General features: G+C 43.3%; 1 protein-coding gene across 3 annotated transcripts in view; it reads left to right on the forward strand.

The window, feature by feature from the left end:
- TBL1X (transducin beta like 1 X-linked) overlaps positions 1–12,911 on the forward strand; it is a 365,710-nt gene extending 352,799 nt beyond the window's left edge. For all 3 annotated transcript variants that reach the window (XM_040423758.1, XM_040423761.1, XM_040423759.1), the window contains 4 exons: positions 6,697–6,824; positions 7,233–7,398; positions 11,198–11,299; positions 11,875–12,911. In XM_040423758.1, coding sequence (XP_040279692.1) covers positions 6,697–6,824; positions 7,233–7,398; positions 11,198–11,299; positions 11,875–11,901 — 423 coding nt within the window. In that variant the 3' untranslated portion in view covers positions 11,902–12,911. The remainder of the gene's footprint in view (positions 1–6,696; positions 6,825–7,232; positions 7,399–11,197; positions 11,300–11,874) is intronic.
- The last annotated feature ends 5,634 nt before the right edge of the window (positions 12,912–18,545 follow it).

The following is an 18,545-nucleotide window of genomic DNA, read 5'->3' on the forward strand; positions in this document are numbered from 1 at the left end:
ATGAGGGGCATGGCGAGTTCATAGAAGATTTTTTTTTTTTGGCACAAGTTAGCGGAAATTTATATATTTTTTTCTCACAAAGTCTCCCTTTCCGCTAACTTGTGACAAAAAGTTCAATCTTTCATGGACTCAATATGCCCCTCAGCGAATACCTTGGGGTGTCTTCTTTCCAAAATGGGGTCATTTGTGGGGTGTTTGTACTGCCCTGGCATTTGAGGGTCTCCACAATCATTACATGTATGGCCAGCATTAGGAGTTTCTGCTATTCTCCTTTTATTGAGCATACAGGTAATGAGATTTTTCCTTTCGTTCAGCCTCTGGGCTGAAATAAAAAATGAACGGCACAGATTTCTTCATTCGCATCGATCAATGTGGATGAAAAAATCTCTGCCAAAAAATTTGCAAAAAAAAGAGGGGAAAGGCGTCTGCCAGGACATAGAAGCTCCGCCCAACATCCAAACCCACTTCAGCTCGTATGCCCTGGCAAACCCGATTTCTCCTTTCACATCAATCGATGTGGATGAATAAATAATTGCCAGAATTTTTTTAAATAAAAAATGTTTGCCAAAGCATATGAACACCGCCCCTCAGCTCATAAGCCTCGGCAAACGTATCTTTTTTACTGCAGAGGATAAATCTCGTCTTGCAGCGCCGCATACAGCGACTTTGTGTAATCTGACAGCAGCGCAATGCTTCTGTCAGAATGCACATCAGTGCTGCAGCTGGTTGATCGCTTGGTCCACCTAGAAGGTAAAAAAAAACTGGCCACAACACAATAAATTTATTAACATCAACTTTTATAAACTTTATATAACATTTGAAACAGAACATTCACTTTTTTGCTTACCTGTGATTTTTTTTTTTTTTTACCTTTTAGAGGACAAACCACCTCTCCTTCCCCATGGGACAATGTGTAAAGCGCAAATCGGCCAGAGATGTGGCAAAGTACATTATGCACTTTGTCCCAGGTGAAAGGAGAGGTTTGCAGCAGCTCTGTGTGAAAGGGCCCTAAGACCTCTGTGTGCCTGTCCTGTGTCACGCGATCCCTACACTAAGGCCCTTTTCACACGGGCGAGTATTCCGCGCGGATGCGATGCGTGAGTTGAACGCATTGCACCCGCATTGAATCCCGACCCATTCATTTCTATGGGGCTGTTCACATGAGCGGTGATTTTCACGCATCACTTGTGCGTTGCGTGAAAATCGCAGCATGCTCTATTTTGTGCATTTTTCACGTAACGCAGGCCCCATAGAAATGAATGGGGTTGCGTGAAAATCGCAAGCATCCGCAAGCAAGTGCGGATGCGGTGCGATTTTCACGCACGGTTACTAGGAGACGATCGGGATGGAGACCCGATCATTATTATTTTCCCTTATAACATGGTTATAAGGGAAAATAATAGCATTCTGAATACAGAATGCATAGTAAAATAGCGCTAGAGGGGTTAAAAAATGTTTTTAAAAAAATGTAACTCCCCTTAATCCACTTGATTGTGGAGCCGGCATCTCTTCTGACTTCTTTCTTTGCTGTGTGCAGCAACAGGACCTGTGGTGACGTCACTCCGGTCATCACATGATCCATGACATGATCTTTTACCATGGTGATGGATCATGTGATGGACCATGTGATGACCGGAGTGACGTCACCACAGGTCCTGTTGTTGCACACAGCAAAGAAAGAAGTCAGAAGAGATGCCGGCTGTGCGATCAAGTGGATTAAGGTGAGTTAAATGTATTTATTAATTTTTTTAACCCCTCCAGCGCTATTTTACTATGCATTCTGTATTCAGAATGCTATTATTTTCCCTTAAAACCATGTTATAAGGGAAAATAATACAATCTACAGAACACCGATCCCAAGCCCGAACTTCTGTGAAGAAGTTAGGGTTTGGGTGCCAAACATGCACGATTTTTCTCACGCGAGTGCAAAACGCATTACAATGTTTTGCACTCTGGCAGAAAAATCGTGCATGTTCCCGCAACGCACCCGCACCTTTTCCCGCAACGCCCGTCTGAAAGAGGCCTAATAGTGTATCTGTGTGTGGTACTTGCGGAAACACTTCCCTATGCATAGGGCAGGCTGGTCAGGACAGTCAGGACATAAAAAGGTGGTGTCACGCCTTATTCCAGCCCTGCTACAGACACGACATCTTTTTCTTGGGGAACGCTGAGTTGGGGTACCAGGATAGACACTCGGGAAATGTCTGCTATGTAGCCGGCTAACTACATCAGGGACTTGGGGCACGGACCCTCCTGGATACAGGAGTTCCGAAATGATCTCTTCCTGGAATTTTAGGAAGGATCCTGTTCTCCCAGCCTTACTGTAGAGAACAAAACTATTATACAGAGCCAATTGAATTAAATAAAAAGACACCTTCTTATACCAGCGTCTGGTGCAGCGGTACACTAAATAGGGAGCCAACATCTGGTCATTGAAGTCCACCCCTCCCATGTTAAGGTTATAGTCGTGGACAGAGAGGGGTTTCTCAATGACTCCAGTTGCCCTTTCAATTTGTACTGTCGTGTCTGCGTGAATGGTGGACAGAAGGTAAACGTCCCTCTTATCCCTCCACTTCACCGCGAGCAGTTCTTGGTCACACAAGGCAGCCCTCTCCTCCCGTGCACGTCGGGTATTAACGAGCCGTTGGGAGAAGCCCCTTCGACTAGGTCGCGCGGTGCCACAGCATTGAATTCCGACTATATGTAAGTGCCGAAAGAGGGCCACGCTTGTGTAAAAATTTTCACTTATGAGTGGTACCCCTTGTGGAGTAAGGGTGACACCAAGTCCCAGACAATCTTGCCACTGCTCCCCAGGTAGTCAGGACATCCGACCAGCTCCAGTTTTGAGTCTTTTTCCTCATAGACCCTAAAACGATATGTATAGCCTGTGGCCCTTTCACAGAGCTTATACAGTTTGACCCCATACAGGGTGCGCTTGCTGGGGATGTACTGTTTGATGCCAAGGCGCCCGGTAAAATGTACAAGGGACTCGTCTATGCAGATGTTCTGATTGGGGGTATAAACATCTGCAAACCTGGATGACAAACGGTCTACGAGGAGCCGAATTTTGTGGAGACGGTCATAAGCACGGTGGCCTCTTGGATGACAGGTTTTATTGTCAGTAAAATGCATGAAGCGCATGATGCCCTCAAAACGTGCCCTGGACATAGCAGCAGAGAACATGGGCATGTAATGTATTGGGTCTTTAGACCAATAGGACCGCAATACATTTTTTTTAGTTAGACCCATGCTGAGGATAAGGCCCAAAAATATTTTAAATTCGGAAACTGTGACTGGTTTCCACCGGAAAGGCTGGGCATAGAAGCTTTCCGGATTGGCGGTTATATACTGTGTGGCATAGCGGTTGGTTTCTGCCACAACTAAGTCATAGAGATCCACGGTGAAGAACAGCTCAAAAAACTAGGTGATCCTAAATGAGCTGTCTCCATGCGAACTCCAGACTGGGCGGTGAAAGGGGGAAATACGGGTGCGGCGGAAGCAGGGGAGTGCCAATTTGGGTTTGCCAACACCTCTGGGAGACTAAGGGCTCTATGGGCCTGTGAACGCGTGGCTGCGACGGGGGAGTTACTGCACGTGCCACCGTACCAGCTTGAACTGCCCTTCTGGTGCTCGCCACTTCACCAGGGAATACGGCAGTGCTAGTAGAAGGTCCAGGGTGTGCTGCGCTGCTGGTGTATGCCGCACCATAAAAAAGATCAGCGCTAGCACCACTCTGCTGCAAATGAGGCTCATCACGCGTGGTATGCAGAACACTGACATGGGATCGGGTACGCCTGACCATAGCAGGGACCTCAACCTCGTCATCTTCACTAGCGGTTAGAGTGCCACTGCTGTCTACAGGTTCATATTCTGAACCACTGGATTCAGCGGGTGAGGCGTCCCCATCGCTTTCATCCATCAGGGCCAGAATCCTGTAGGCCTCTTCAGCGGAATACCCCTTTGACATTTTGGGCTAACTAAATTTAGGGGGTATTCCTCTGAGACTACCCAGGAAAAAGAGCACACCTGCCTAGCAAAAAGGAGTGCTTGCGAAGTAAAGCTGCGATCGCTAATAAAGATCCAGAAAGCTCAAAAGTGATCTTTATAGCGCCGCAGCGATTTTACAGTGTTTTTGCAGTGATCAGAAAAAAAAGCGCGTTCACAGGAAATCTCGGGTCTCACGAGATGACGCCAATAGGCGTCGCTGAGCCCTGAGAGCGCTGCCGCCCGGACGCCTATCGGCGTTACATGTGCGGCAAGCGGTTAAACAGGCTTTGATGCATAGTTTAGATTGTTCCTCATCAGTGCAAAGCAGAGAGAACTGGTTTAGGTAGGTGAGAGGCCTTAGTTGGAATCTGGATAATTTCTGTGAGGACTACATCCCCTGTTAAATTGAATCGAAACATTAAAGGGTTTCTGTCACCCCACAAAACTCTTTTTTTTTTTTTTGGATAGTTAGATTCCTTATAGGGCGATATAGGAGAATATAATAGTCTTACTTACTTTCATGCGGCCGATTCTTTATAAAACGAAGTTTTATAATATGTAAATGAGGGCTCTACCAGCAAGTAGGGCGTCTACTTGCTGGTAGCCGCAGCAGCAATCCGCCCCCTCGCCGTGTTGATTGACAGGGCCAGCCGTGATCTCCTCCTCCGGCCGGCCCTGTCAGTAATTCAAAAATCGCGCGCCTCTGGTCATTCGGCGCAGGCGCTCTGAGATGAGGAGACTTGTCTCCTCAGTGCGCCTGCGCCGATGACATCACCGAAAGAGAAGACGTCATCGGCGCAGGCGCACTGAGGGAGTGCTGAGGAGACGAGCCTCCTCATCTCAGAGCGCCTGCGCCGAATGACCAGAGGCGCGCGATTTTTGAATTACTGACAGGGCCGGCCGGAGGAGGAGATCACGGCTGGCCCTGTCAATCAACACGGCGAGGGGGCGGATTGCTGCTGCGGCTACCAGCAAGTAGACGCCCTACTTGCTGGTAGAGCCCTCATTTACATATTATAAAACTTCGTTTTATAAAGAATCGGCCGCATGAAAGTAAGTAGGACTATTATATTCTCCTATATAGCCCTATAAGGAATCGAACTATCCAAAAAATAAAAAATTAGTTTTGTGGGGTGACAGAAACCCTTTAAGCTTTAAAAAATCCAGAGCGAACCATTATCTACATGGAACACAGCACAGGGATTGACAATTTTTAGCCCCATAAGATGGGGGAAGTCTTCTAGAAATTGTCAGTCCTTGCACCACACAATTAATGAGTGAAGAATATTGGCTAATACAGCAATTCCATTAAAAATGGATATACTGTAAGTACAGGGTATTCCCCCAGAAACTTTTTAAAGTATTGGGTGCTTGGGTTCATTCTTTATTAACATCAAACCTACCTATCTGCAGCACTCCTATAGAAATGAATAGCCGGGTGCATTCCTCACTGGCCACTCTGTTTATTTCGGGGGGCTCCACTGGGTGCATGGCCCCTGTTCTCATGATTGTGGGTCCTGTGGATAACTTTATATAACTGGAATACCACTTTAAGTCTTAATAGAATGCATTTAATATATGGATAACAATCTTAAAATGTAGCACTGTTGTACAACCTCATTCCTATCTAATATACCTGACTAGCTAATCAAGCATCCTAACAAAGGGAAAGGACCCTGAAATAACTGTCTGAAGATGGGTTACCTTCTCCTTTTAAAGAAGGCTCTTAGTTTGGCTAATATACAGACAACTTTCTCTTGGAAGAGAGGTAATATGCATATATAGATTCTGGTCATGCAGACCATGTTCTGTAATATACTCTATGTCATTTTTCTGATTTCTGTAATAGCCACGTGTTCAACACTTATAATTAGTACAAAGGGTTTATTTGTATCACATTTTTCACTGTGAGTTAAATAAAAGCCGTTTTAAAAAAATCCCCACTGGCATTACATTAAAAAAAAAAAAACTGCCCCTATGCAGACATAGGCCTCCTGCACACGAACGTGTGCTGCCCATTGCGGATCCGCAATTTACAGGCACCGTTCCATGTGTATTTCGCATCATGGATGCGGACCCATTCACTTCAATGGGTCCCGCAAATCCGGAGATGCAGAATGGTGTGGAACGGAAGCACGGAACCCTATGGAAGCACTACGGAGTGCTTCCATGGGGTTTCGTCCCGTACTTCCGTTTCTCAAAAAGATAGAACATGTCCTATCTTTTTGCGGAACGGCCTGATAGCGGACCCATTAAGTGAATGGGTCCGCGATCCGCTGTGACTGCCCCACGGTCGGAGTTCGTGCATTGCGGCCCGCATTTCGCCACTCGGCGTACACATTCGTGTGTAGGAGGCAATACACATATGCATTTCTATGTTTAGAGAATAAAAACAAACCCTGTGTAGTCTGATCCTGCAGTTTTCTACCCACAGTCTTCTAATCTCTGTAAATTAGCATGAGGAGATGGCAGAAAAAGTGTAATAACACAAGACTGTAGGATCAGACTACACATAGGATGTGTTTGTAGTCTGTAACCATGGCGACATATGTCTTCATGGAAGCTGTATACACAAAACTGTATTTTTTTAAATAAAGATATTCAAAGTTTATTATTTTTTAAGTTGCACTAATTGAAAGCCCCACATGATGTGTAAACATTATTTTTTTTGACTCTTCAACATTAACACTGTTCATGAATTTGTTGTAGATCTGGAGTATGAAGCAAGATGTGTGTGTGCATGATCTACAGGCCCACAATAAAGAAATTTATACAATCAAATGGAGTCCAACAGGTCCTGGCACCAGCAACCCAAACTCAAGCATAATGTTAGCAAGGTAAGACACATAACCCTATGAAGAGCCAAGTGATGGTTTTGAAGTGAGAACATAAATGTATCTCTATATAATACACTGTGGGAGAAATGTATTCATACCTGAATCTAAAGTAGGCTGGAGTAAAATGCTATAAATTTATTTAGTGGGGCATCCCCTAATAATTTGTGATAAAAGAAGCACAAAACAGGAAAAAGTCACACATTTTTGTTCAAAATTTTGTTCAAATTTTTATTTGGAAAAAGGCTAATTAATTCCCTCTAATATTTGACAACTGTTACAAATTAAACAATGCCAGTGTATGTATATTCTATGCATCGTTATACAAGTTATTTTTTATAGATAGTTGGAAATTATTTATATATTATTTTATATTATTGTTGAGCAAAACTGTACCTCTTTTTATTACAGTGCATCATTTGATTCAACTGTCCGGCTTTGGGATGTTGAGAGAGGCGTTTGCGTCCACACATTAACCAAACATCAAGAACCTGTCTATAGTGTAGCTTTTAGTCCTGATGGAAAGTATCTGGCCAGTGGCTCTTTTGACAAATGCGTTCATATATGGAATACTCAGGTATGTTCAAACATAAGTTATGTTCACACGAATGAAATATACATAAGGGTCCATTCACACGTCTATAAGTGTTTAGCAAATTTCACATTCGCAAAACACAGATACCGGCCATGTGCGTTCCGCGATTTGTGGCCCTATGATAGAAATGCCTATTCTTGTCTGCAAGACAATAGGACATGCTCTATATTTATTTTCGGAGCCGCGAAACGGAACTACAGGTCTGGACAGTACATACATCCGTATGCCATCCGTTTTGTTTTTGCGGATCCATGGTAACAATGCCTAAAATGGACAAGAATAGGACATTTCCTATTTCCATTTTTTTTTGCGGGGCTACGGAATGGACATACTGATGCGGACAGCACACGCACTTTTTGCGGACCCATTGAAATGAATGGGTCCGCATCCTATCCGGAAAAAAACAAAAACGGAACGGACACAGAAACAAACAACGTTCGTGTGCATGTAGCCTTAAGCGAAGGTTTCATGTGGATTCCAGGTCAAGAAAACGTCACTGAAAATTTCAAATGCACTGCAGAAAAAAATGCAAACGGGTTGCATTGAATTATGGATGCTAAATTCACGTGTATTTTGCACAAATTTTGGTGCAGAATATGCATTAGAATTGTAAAAGAAATAAAGGCATCTGCATGAACATACCATACCTCCTAACTTTTGAAAAGAAGGAAGAGGGACAGTATAAGCGGCGCAAATTTTTTCTGCACTAGGCCACGCCTCTTACTCTGCCTAAAACATAACTAAACACCTAATCCCACCTAGTCCCCTAAATGCCCCCACATAGTGATTATTCCCCCTTTATGCCACCACACAGTAGTTATGCCAGCATTGTGCCTCCTTCACAGTAGTTATGCCCAGATATGTGCCCCCTCATAGTAGTTATGACAGATATGTGCTCCCTCACAGTAGAGATGTCCAGATATGTGCACCTCACAGTACTTATGCCAGCATTGCACCTCCTTCACAGTAGTTATGCCCAGATATGTTTCCCCGCATAGTAGTTATGACCAGATATGTGCCCCTCACAGTAACGATGCCCAGATACATGCCCCCTCACAGTAACAATGCCCAGATATGTGCCCCCTCATTGTAGTATGGCCAGCTATGCCCCTTCACAGTAATATGCCCAGATATGTGCCCCCTCACAGTAATATGCCCAGCTGTGCCCCCTCACAGCAATATGTCCAGTTGTGCCCCCCTCACAGTAAAGTATTATGCTCAGCTGTGCCCCCTCACAGTAAAGTAATATGCCCAGCTGTGCCCCGCCGCCAGCGCAGCAGCAGGATGATACACGGAGCTCCCAGCCAGCCCTGCCCCCTGCCCCACCTTCTACCCAAATCTGCAGTGTGGAGGTCAGACAGAGGGAGGAATAATGGAGCAGAGAGTGGACAGCTGGCTCCCTGCTTCATCATTACTGGCAGCTGTCTCTGCTTCCATCACATTATCCACTGTTCGTTTCCATGGTTATGACCACCCTGCAGTACAGCAGTGGTGCCCGTGCTTGCCCAATATAGGAAAAAGCACCAGCCTCTCTGGTAGCTGGGACCATGGGAGTATGCATAGTCTGGCACTTTTTTCTATAGTGTGCAAGCACGACCACTGCTGCTGGATTACATGGTGATTGGAACCATGGATACAAGCAGTGTATAATGGGACAAAAAATGAATTTAGCCAGAAAAGAAAGCAATATGGACTATCACAATACATTAGTAACTGCCACACATTAACTTGTCTACATGATAGATGTCATTTGCTGAAGTGAGACAACTTGTTTAACTAGAATCCCTGCAGTTTAATAAAAATTTTCAATTTATGTTAAAAAATAAAAATAACTATTATGCAGTCAGTGCCCTCCCTGCTACCAGCGGGCATGGCCACTGGAACACTTACCCCATCTCCCACTCCAATCCTTGTTCCTTCCCATAGGGCACGGCTACTGTATTAACACTGTTCTGTGTACTCAAAGCTGGTTACTTCCTAGTCCTCTTGCCTGCAGTGCTCTAGTCTGCCCCTAGGGTGCATCATTTCCTGTGGTTTTTAAAGGGCCAGTACACATATACTCTACTCTGTCCAGTCTATGGCTAGCCTCCCTAGGGTACTTAAGGCACCTTCCTCTGTGTGATGGTGCCTGATCAATATAGTATTCTAGCTTTCTAGTCCCTGTGAAGCTCTATATTCCATTCTGATTTCCCATGCTTGACCTCTGCAGGTTTATCAAATTTGACCCACAGCTGCCTATCACAACCTTGAGCCTGCTTTGACTTCGGCTCCTCCTTTGGCTACGCCTTTGCCTGTCCCCTCAGTGCTACACACTGGTATCGCTTCACCCACCTAGATCTGCTGTCACTGAACAGAGACTACTTCAAAAGGTAGTGGCTTGGTTGTTCCCCTGTAGCAGAGTCCAGATCCCTGTATAGATGTTAAAGGGTAAAAACCGCTTTGTGACATTGGTATCGTGGCAGATGTAACATATGCCAATTTGTAATATGTTTCCAAGAAACATAGAGCAGCATTGGCTGGACTACAATACTCCCCATGCATACTAGATAGTCTCCCTAATGTGAAAGAGCACCCTAAAGGCCACTCAGCTAACCAGAGCCATTTTCTCTTGAGACACTCAGTACTCTTGTCTTTTTGGAAGGAGAATTATTATGTGTGGGTCTCTCTGTGTGGTTTGCCAGAAATGAATCACAAGAAATTCAGGTTTGTTAGAGTCAAAATGAGGGGGGAATTTGGGATGAATTCCAAATAGGTAGAAATTATTTGCTAATCTGTAGTGTAAATACGTATGTCAATGCAAAATTTTCTTTTTTTTTCTTTTCAATAAATTAGAAAATATTTTGAACATTCTGTTTTCATGGGGTATTGAGTGCAGAATTTGCAGAATTAGGGAGAAAAACTTTTTTTTTTTTTAATTTTAGCAAAAGGCCACAACATAACCAAACGTGAAAAAAGTGAAAAGGTCTGAAGACTTTCTGAATGCACTGTGTACCCCAAAATGGCACCAATGAAAACTACAACTCACCTCACAATATACAAGCTTTCACACAGCTCAGTTGATGAAACAATTAATGGGGCCATTAGCAAACTGGTGTAAAGTAGAACTGGCTTAGTTGCCCATAGCAACCAATCAGATTCCACCTTTCATCTTCCAAAGGAGTTGTCAAAAATGAAAGGTGGAATCTGATTGGTTGTTCTGGGCAAAAAAACAGTTCTTTACACAAGTTTGATAAATGACCTCATGAAATGTTATGTCTTTGAATGTAGCAACAACATAAAAACAAAACAAAAAACTGCAGGAGAATTGTATTTTTTCATTATAAACAGTTATACAATACATTAGCAATATGTGAACAGAAAAATAAAAAGTTGTAGCTTTTCAAATGTGGAGAAGAAAAAAATTATAAAAAATTGCCTTGTCCTGAAGTCCAAAATAGGCCACATCCTTAAGTGACTGTAGTTCTGTTTTAAGAATGTAAAGTGAAATTTAACCTTTGGTGAACCAAAAACTACTATACCAGAATACCAGCCTAATCTTAAATTCCTCCTATAAAGCACTTTTTATTCTGTCTTTAGACCTGCAGAAAGAACAGATATAAACCAGCTTGTCACATAATAATTACAGTGTTGCCTATGGCTGGGGCAGAGATAACATCAGAGGAACCATATCTGTCACCATAGCAAATAAAACATTTTAATCATCTGATCTTATTGAAGCCTAACATGTATGTGCCAGTAAGTCAAATACAGATCAAGACTGATTTCTATTTGTGATTGACAGAACGGATCTCTAGTGCACAGCTACAGGGGGACAGGAGGAATTTTTGAAGTTTGCTGGAATGCCAGAGGTGATAAAGTAGGCGCAAGCGCATCTGATGGATCAGTGAGTATTTAATACTAAATGAATGATTTATACAAAATACTTTTATACAACAGGAACCAAAGCTGTTGTCTTCAATTTTGGAGTAGAGTACATAACTAGTAACCAAGATCATCAATAAACAATATGGAACATGACACACAAAACATAACTACAAAACCTACTTAACTGAGTCCAGCTTGTGTGTCTGTGTAATATAAAGCTTATTATCAGATTCTGATGGGCTCCATTCTTGATGGACATGCTCAAACCTTACATTGTCTGGTTATTACATCTATGAGGGTCATTGACATCCCTTATATCACCTATATTTTCCATTCTCTTGCAAAAAAAATTGGGGTTTCTTTCCCAAAAATTTTATAGAAACAAAACCTTAAAGTATACCCACTCAGACTTCACCATATACTTCCTCTCCACTGGTACACATTATGCAATATGATGGGAAATTTAATACCAATTAAATATCAATATTAAATACCTGAACATGAGTGAGACCTAAAAGATGATAATGTTACAGTATATTTTATTCATGAGAATATTTTGACCACAATAATGTCACATCTGATCTTTTATTCCAGGTGTGTGTCCTGGATCTGAGGAAGTGATGCCAATAATCCAATATCAAAGTTTAAATGGACCAGCATCGAATGTGCACTGTCTGAAATTACAGATTCCAGCTTTTGTACAAACCTGACAAAGTCAGAGAGTACATTGTAACCGAACCTCCCTAAATGTCACACTTAAGGATGTCCACAGTTTTCTTGGAACCATTTTATTAGACATCCTTCAGGAGTTGATGGTTTTCTGGCCGGCCTTACTGTATTTCAGTCTCAGAACTAGCAGGCCAATTTCGGGACTGACAGACGTGTTTGGTTTGAGTTGTTTGCTATGGCCAAAACTGTGCCAAAAAGTGTAAACACCGTCAGAATGAAAAGGAAAAGGCTGCAACGAACCAAAAGGGAAAACCAGTTCCTATCAATTTGTTTTATTTCCAACCTAATTTGGACACTACCGTTTTCCCAAAGGACCTACAAAGAACAGTTTTTATTAAACAATCCACATGACTTTGTATGACACTTTCTATTTTCTAGACTACTTTTTGTTGCTTTTGTTACCTGTTCAGTGGTTTTCTACCATTTCAGAATAGTGGACTAGTGGAAGATCCAAAAGGTATCTAAGGAACTAATGTTGCTATCAATTCAGCTTTTTCCTTTGTCCAAAATCAATGTGACCTGCTGGCTAGTACCACACTTGAAGAAATGCTTAACCTTGCTCCTTGCAGAAATTTTCTTTCTGGTCGCCACCTTTGTAAAACCTCTTAAGTTCAGTAATGGAGTGTCTAGCATTGCTTTTTCCTAGCAAAGTCCACGTCTGCACTGTGGAATTTTCCCCTCCACAGCTTAGCTTTTAAGGGCACTTTTCATGACATGGTGTCACATGCTTTTTATAAGAATGCAACCCCAGGAAAGCTTTTTACAAAAAGGAAGATGAACTTTTAAAAAGAAAGAACCCACTGTATTTTTTGAAAAGAAGACAAATATTTTTTATGTTAAAAATCTTAATTCTAAAAATGATAAAAATGCAAATGTTGGGATTGTCTAAGTCATGCAAAAAAATAAAAGTGCAAGGTATATTAAAGACTTGGTAACCTTTTTGATTTGAGTTTGGTCTTTAAAGGGGTTGTCCGGGTTCAGAACTGAACCCGGACATACCTCCATTTTCACCCAGGCAGCCCCCCTGACTTGAGCATCGGAGCAGTGCATGCTCCGATGCTCTCCTTTGCCCAGGAGTTCTGGGGATGAACCGGGCTCTCCATGGGGCTGCCAGGAAGCCCGGTGACGTCAATGGCACTGATGGGTGGGCATTAGCCCTGCCCTAGCCAGTAAAACAGCTAGGGCAGCACTGAAGCACGACAATCTGAGCCAGTGACGTCACTGAACATACTGCCGGGCGGAAGCTTCCGCCCGGGAGTGTGTTATTGTAAATAAAAGTGTGTTATTGTAAACAAAAAATCGCGCAGGGCAAGGGAGCGCATCGGAGCATCAGGGGGGCTGCCTGGGTGAAAATATGGGTATGTCCGGGTTCAGCTCTGAACCCGGACAACCCCTTTAATTCCACTTCGGGCTACAATGCCTTGTAAAAGTATCCGTTCCTCCCCTTGACATTTCTCCTACTTCGTTGCATTACCACCAGAACTTTGGGGGGGAAAGGGAGTATTATCATTTTATTTGCAGAACAAGCCTACCACTTTGAGGGTATGGCCACATGGTCAGGTTTCTTCATGCAGTTTTGGAAACCAAAATCAGGAGCGGATCATAGACAGATATGACTTCTCCACTATTTTTCAATTCAATCCTGATTTTGTCTTCCAAAACTGCATCAGGAAACCTGACTGTGCAGCCATACCCAAAAGGTACAACATATTTTTTACTGTTGTACAAACAATAATTAAGACATTACCCCTGATGTGTCTATTATTATTATTTTGTGGTGCCAACTTTTTCTACAATTACAGATGTAAGTCCCTTATTAGCTAAGCTGTTACTTTAGCACATCTAGTCACTGGGATTCTTGCCCATTCTTCCATGGAAGACTGCTCCAGCATCTTTAAATTAGATGGTTTCTATAGGGTTGCGGTGTGGGCTTTGTCCAGGCCAAGACATTTAAATGTTCCCTTTAAACAACATCAGTGTAGCTTTAGCAGCATATTTAGGGTCATTGTTCTGCTGGAAGGTAAACCTATGTACCAGTCTCGAATCTCTGGCACTCTAGAACACATTTTTCTCAAGAATAGCCCTGTGTTTACGGTCAACTATCTTTCCTTCAGTCTTCACCAGTTTTCCAGTCCCTGCTGATGAAAAGAATCCCCACAGCATAATGCTGCCACCACCATTCTTCAGTGTGGGAATGTTTTTCTTGCATGATGGGTTGTTGGGTTGTTGTCACACATAGACATTTCCATGATGGCCAAGCAAAAAGCATAATTTTAGTCTTAGGCTACTTTCACACTAGTGTTTATACTGAATCCGGCAGGGTTCAGCAAAAACGCTTCTGTTACTGATAATACAACTGCCAACATCTGTTATGAACGGATCCGGTTGTATTATCTTTAACATAGCCAAGACGGATCCGTCATGAACTTCATTGAAAGTCAATGGAGGACGGATCAGTTTTCTATTGTGTCAGATTGTGTCAGAGAAAACGGATCCATCCTTATTGACTTGCATTGGGGGTCATGCCGGATCCGTCGTGCTCCGCATCCCAGGACGGAAAGCAAACTACAACATGTTTGCTATCCGGTCTGGGAACGCAACTAAACGGAATTGAATACACTTTGGTGCATTCCGTTCTGTTCAGTTCAGTTTTGTCCCCTTTGACAATGAATGGGGACAAAACTAAAGCAATTTTATCCGGTATTGAGCCCCTATGACGGATCTCAATACCGGAAAAACTAAAACGCTAGTGTGAAAGTAGCTTTATCTGATTGAAAAAAACATATGTTTAGGGAGCCTGTCACATGTTCTTTACTGAGCTCCAAACACATTTTATTATGTTTCTATTTAAAGGGGTTGTCTAATCATGGACAATGGGGGCATATAGCTAGTATATGCCCCCATTGTCTTCTAGGTGCGGGTCCCAGCTGGAGTACCAAGCCAGCTCCCCATAGAAGTGAATAGGAGTGTACCGCACACGCGCGGCCCCACTCCCATTCATTTCTATGAGGTCGACGGAAATAGCCGAGCCAGCACTCGGTGATTTTCGCTGGCCCCATAGAAAATGAAAGGAGGGCTGCTGCGCATGCGCAGTGCACCCTCCTTCACTTTCAGGGCTCTGTTCTCGATATATAGGTGCTGCTGGGACCCGCACCTATAAGACAATGGGTGAATATACTAGCGAAATTGCCCCATTGTCCATGATTAGACAACCCCTTTTAGCAATAGCTGTTTTCTGGAAACTCTTCCATAAAGCCTATCTGTGGAATACATGGCTTACAGTGGTCTTATGGACACATGCTTCCATTTCCACTAGATTTTTGGAGCTCTTTCAATGTTATCATGGGTATGTTTGCAGTGAGCCAGAGGCCCACTGCTTAGGAGGTTAATGTGCTTGGCTTATGTATTCCCTTCCCAAGGACTATATATAGGGATAAGTGGTTGATTAAGAACCATATGAGTTGGACATGGTGAGTACTTCAGTACTTCACCCGTGCAAGAGGGTCTTTCTTCACTTAATTCTTGAACCCATCTCCAACCTTATCATGGTTCATCTTAAAGCCTATTCATTGAGATTGAATCCCTTAATATAAATCCTCTTCTGGCATCCAGAATCATGGTGGCAGGTCTGTTTGTCTGGTAACCTGATAAATTTAGTTCTTACATACTTTTAAAGGGAGTCTGTCAGCACATTTACCTATTTTTAACAGTTCCCATAGCGCTGTAGCCGCAACACAGATGATTAAAACGGTACCTTTATATGCTTTTGTGGACTTGTAAAACTGCCAAAAACGAAATTTGATGCATATGTAAATGAGGGCTCGCAAGTGCCCAGGGGCGGCGTCCACAGTGTTGGTGCCCAGGCAGTTTTGCCTCTTCGGCTATTATCCCTGCCCAGCCTCTTCCTCTGCCCACCCATCTGTTTTCTCTCCCCTTCAGCGAGATTCTGTGCCTGCGCGCTGACTTCCTTGGCCGGGGCATGCGCACTGCAATGCCCATTCCTGGCACGGCATCGCAGTAGCTTATGCGCATGCACCGGCTAACGCCTCCTTTCTGCAGTTTTTGCGCCGTTAGCCGACGCATGCGCATAAGCTACTGCGATGCCGTGCCAGCAATGGGCATCGCAGTGCACATGCCCCGGCCAAGGAAGTCAGCGCGCAGGCGCGGGATCTCGCTAAGGGGGAGAGAAAACAGATGGGCGGGCAGAGGAAAAGGCTATTGATGAGGCAAGAGACTTGGAGAGCGGGCAAAGGAAGAGGCTGGGGAGGAGTAAAGTGAAAAGAAGGCAGAGCAGCCTGGGCACCTACACACTGAACGCCGCCCCTGGGCACTTGCAAGTGCTCATTTGCATATGAATTAAACTTCGTTTTTCCTGCTGGTGCAAGTCTAAAGAAAAGAACAAAGGTACCGTTACAATCCTGTATAGGTGTGCTACAGAGCCATGTAAGCGCTGTATATGGCCATATGGAGGTGACAGACTCCCTTTAAGCACAAAGGTACAAGGCATTTTAAGAACTAAAACAATAAGTACACTAGAACTAAAAGTATGAAAATCTTCATTGCAAAATTAGGCAAACCGAATATCCACCTTATGCTCCTCTAAAGTAATCTAACACTATAGCATGCTGGTTGATGACCAATACAATTTGCCTCTGAACAATATTATTGGTTTAATAGTTCATAAATGTTGATCTGTGGTGTCGCCAAAGACTTCACAAGACTATATAAATATCTGGGAATCATTTGTATGAGAACAACAACTGCATAATTCATTAGCTACAGTGTATTAATGTGCAGGCACCAAACATCATTTGTGTTCTCTTCCATGGCGCTGTGATGCTGCAAGCAAATGTTGTTACAAACCTCCTGGGTGTTCTTTTGTTCCATAAGGGTCCCTGTCTCATTACACAGAATAACTTCTCTTAAGCAAAAAAATTATACTGCCACGGGGTTAGTGTAAAGTCAGCAAATATCTATATTCAAATGCAGCACTAACCCCACAGTGCGTGGCACAAGCAAAGTTAACCCTTATTGGATATTCTATGTCCCCCTCCCACACCACCAGTGTCAGACTGGGATTTCTTCAGCCGACCAGAGGAAATTGCTCAATCATGTCTAATAGGCTATACAGTCAGGTCCATAAATATTGGGCCATCAACACAATTGTAACATTTTTGGCTCTATACACCACCACAATGGATTTGAAATGAAACAAACAAGATGTGCTTTAACTGCAGACTGTCAGCTTTAATTTGAGGGTATTTACATCGAAATCAGGTGAACGGTGTAGGAATTACAACAGTTTGTCTGACAGCTTATTAGGACAAAATGTGGTGGTAGAAACCCTTTAAAGTGAGAGTTGGAGGCAGGGTTGGACTGGCCCAACAAAATAACAGAGGATCCTTTGTGGGTACAGACTCTGATGCAATAGTGTGCCCAAAGGTCCTAGAGGAAAAAAATATTTGGAGCTGCCTTTAGAGATAAAAATTTGCCACTAGGGTCTATTTCTATGACTTACAGTCAAGTCCATAAATATTGGGATGTCGACACAATTCTAAAATTTTTGGCTCTATACACCACCACAATGGATTTGAAATGAAACGAGCAAGATGTCCTTTAACTGCAGGGAATAACACACACCTGGCCATGGAACAGCTGAGAAGCGAATTGTCCCATTACTTTTGGTCCCTTAACAAGTGGGAGGCACATATGCAAACTGTTGTAATTCCTACACCGGTTACCTGATTTCGATGTAAATACCCTCAAATTAAAGCTGACAGTCTGCACATGTGGTGGTAGAAACCCTTTAAAGATATTCACTCTCTTCCACACCTCCACTATATTCTGTTGAAAGTTTTTTTTAGCTCTCTGCATTACATTAGTGGCACACTGGTATTCATCCACCTGTTGCTGGGCTTAAACAGAAAACGGGTACACATGGTGGAGAACATTTCCTGCTCTCCAAAGGGAACAGATAAGCAAGGTATAGCCTTAGATGAAACTGTTGAATATGTGCAGATCCTTGAAGTAACACACATAGGGAGTCTGCTGTGGTAGTGAAACAATGCTGTGAGTTAGTATGACATGTAGATGACAAGTGTCGCGCTTAGAATCACTGCACACTTCACTTATTTGGGCAGTTACGGGGCCAAAACTGACCAAATAACTAAGTGTGAACTCAGCCTTCAGCTCCATTCACAAGTCTGTGGTGTATTGCGGATCCGTAAATTGCGGATCCGCAATACACCCGGCCGGCACCCCCATAGAACTTCCTATTCTTGTCCGCAATTGTGGACAAGAATAGGACATGTTCTATTTTTTCCGGAGCTGCGGACTGGAAGATCGGGGATGCGCTCCGGAAATGCTCATGCGGAGAGCACACTGCGTGCTCTCCGCATCCATTCCGACAGAGTGGAGAGGGTGTCAGCAGTAAGTTTGTGTTGACGTTACTAATTATTTTGCCCTTCCTTTGATCCACCAGAACAATAACCCCCAAAAAAACGGATCCTGTCTGTGGAGCATCCGCCTTTACTTGG

The sequence above is a fragment of the Bufo bufo genome, chromosome 3 (genome assembly GCF_905171765.1).
Source record: "Bufo bufo chromosome 3, aBufBuf1.1, whole genome shotgun sequence".
NCBI lineage: Eukaryota > Metazoa > Chordata > Amphibia > Anura > Bufonidae > Bufo > Bufo bufo.